We start from the raw sequence: 1,100 nt of genomic DNA on the forward strand, positions 1-1,100 counted from the left end.
GTTAACATTATCCCCACTGTCGAAAGAATTGTATGGACATACTAAACAATTATTTTCCACAGTGTTCACAATTCAGGATAGACTTTGGTCAACCTCATTAAAATTGAAGTTCTGCATTTCTCTAGCAGGAAGACAGCAGTTTTATTTACTAGCTGTCAGTGCATTGTAAGGGTTTAATAAATTCTATCTCCTTTTTTAATAAACATATATTTTTACCAATTTTTGCAATGCTTGCAAAGGTTTTAAATATATATTGTTTACACGTTTTATTTTTAGGATGGATTTTATTCTTAGGCTGAACATTATATTTTTATTTCTTTAACAAATTTGTACTATTTCCATTTAAGGTCAGTAATTTACCTAGCAACTTCACAATTAATCAATTAAGTTATTAAGATCTCATGATCAACTTTCAAGAGTATAAAAGACTTGGAACTATTTGTGTTGATGAACTTGATAAAGCCTGGTACAACCAGGCGAAAGCACTTGTTTTGAGCTTGTCTTTTTGTCCAAATAAAGGATTTATCGTACTAACTGGGTTGCTTATTGAAGATTGCATCTGCTTTTTCTATTGTTCCAGTTGGGATTTACTTCTGCTATGTGTGACATTACAGTTAAAAGCTGTGCAACGCTGGTATTTGCTTGTGGAGTTTTCCAGTAACATTACCAACCATAATAACAGTAATAGTAGTTCTCAACAGAACAGTTCTAATAACATTACATCAAATTCAAATAACCAGCAGGGTTTTCCGAGGAGCCGGAATGATCAACAAAGGAATATGAGATTGAACAGGAATCAAGTGAATACGAGGAACAGGCGGAATCAGCGGAGGAGATGATGGATTATTCCAATAATCCTCATATCGTCTTTAGTACAGAAGGAGATTTTAAAATTTATAACTACACTACCTTTCATATTAATCAAGAGCTAGTTAACTTTTTTTCAAAGGGTCTCTCCTTCGTCCCGGACTCTCATTTTGACTTGGTCAAGACTATCATTGATCTGAAATTATATGTACGCAAGTTAAATCTGAAAGTCCTTACGGGAGACAGGTCCACTCTCATTAGTTCCTTTAGGGTGGCTAGTTTATTTAACCCAC

The 1,100-nt window shown here is 34.0% G+C and overlaps 1 protein-coding gene across 1 annotated transcript; it reads left to right on the forward strand.

Moving 5' to 3' along the window:
- Positions 1–401: 401 nt before the first annotated feature.
- On the forward strand, positions 402–839 carry LOC122802174 (putative uncharacterized protein DDB_G0283051). The gene has a single exon (XM_044071845.1). It carries the CDS (start codon positions 402–404, stop codon positions 837–839), a length of 438 nt encoding a protein of 145 aa, XP_043927780.1.
- Positions 840–1,100: the final 261 nt, after the last annotated feature.

This window comes from Protopterus annectens, chromosome 5.part0, assembly GCF_019279795.1.
Source record: "Protopterus annectens isolate FY-2018-M chromosome 5.part0, PAN1.0, whole genome shotgun sequence".
NCBI lineage: Eukaryota > Metazoa > Chordata > Ceratodontiformes > Protopteridae > Protopterus > Protopterus annectens.

Coding starts and splice junctions, on each gene's coding strand:
- LOC122802174 (XM_044071845.1), top strand. CDS start 402: ATGATCAACTTTCAAGAGTATAAAAGACTTGGAACTATTTGTGTTGAT.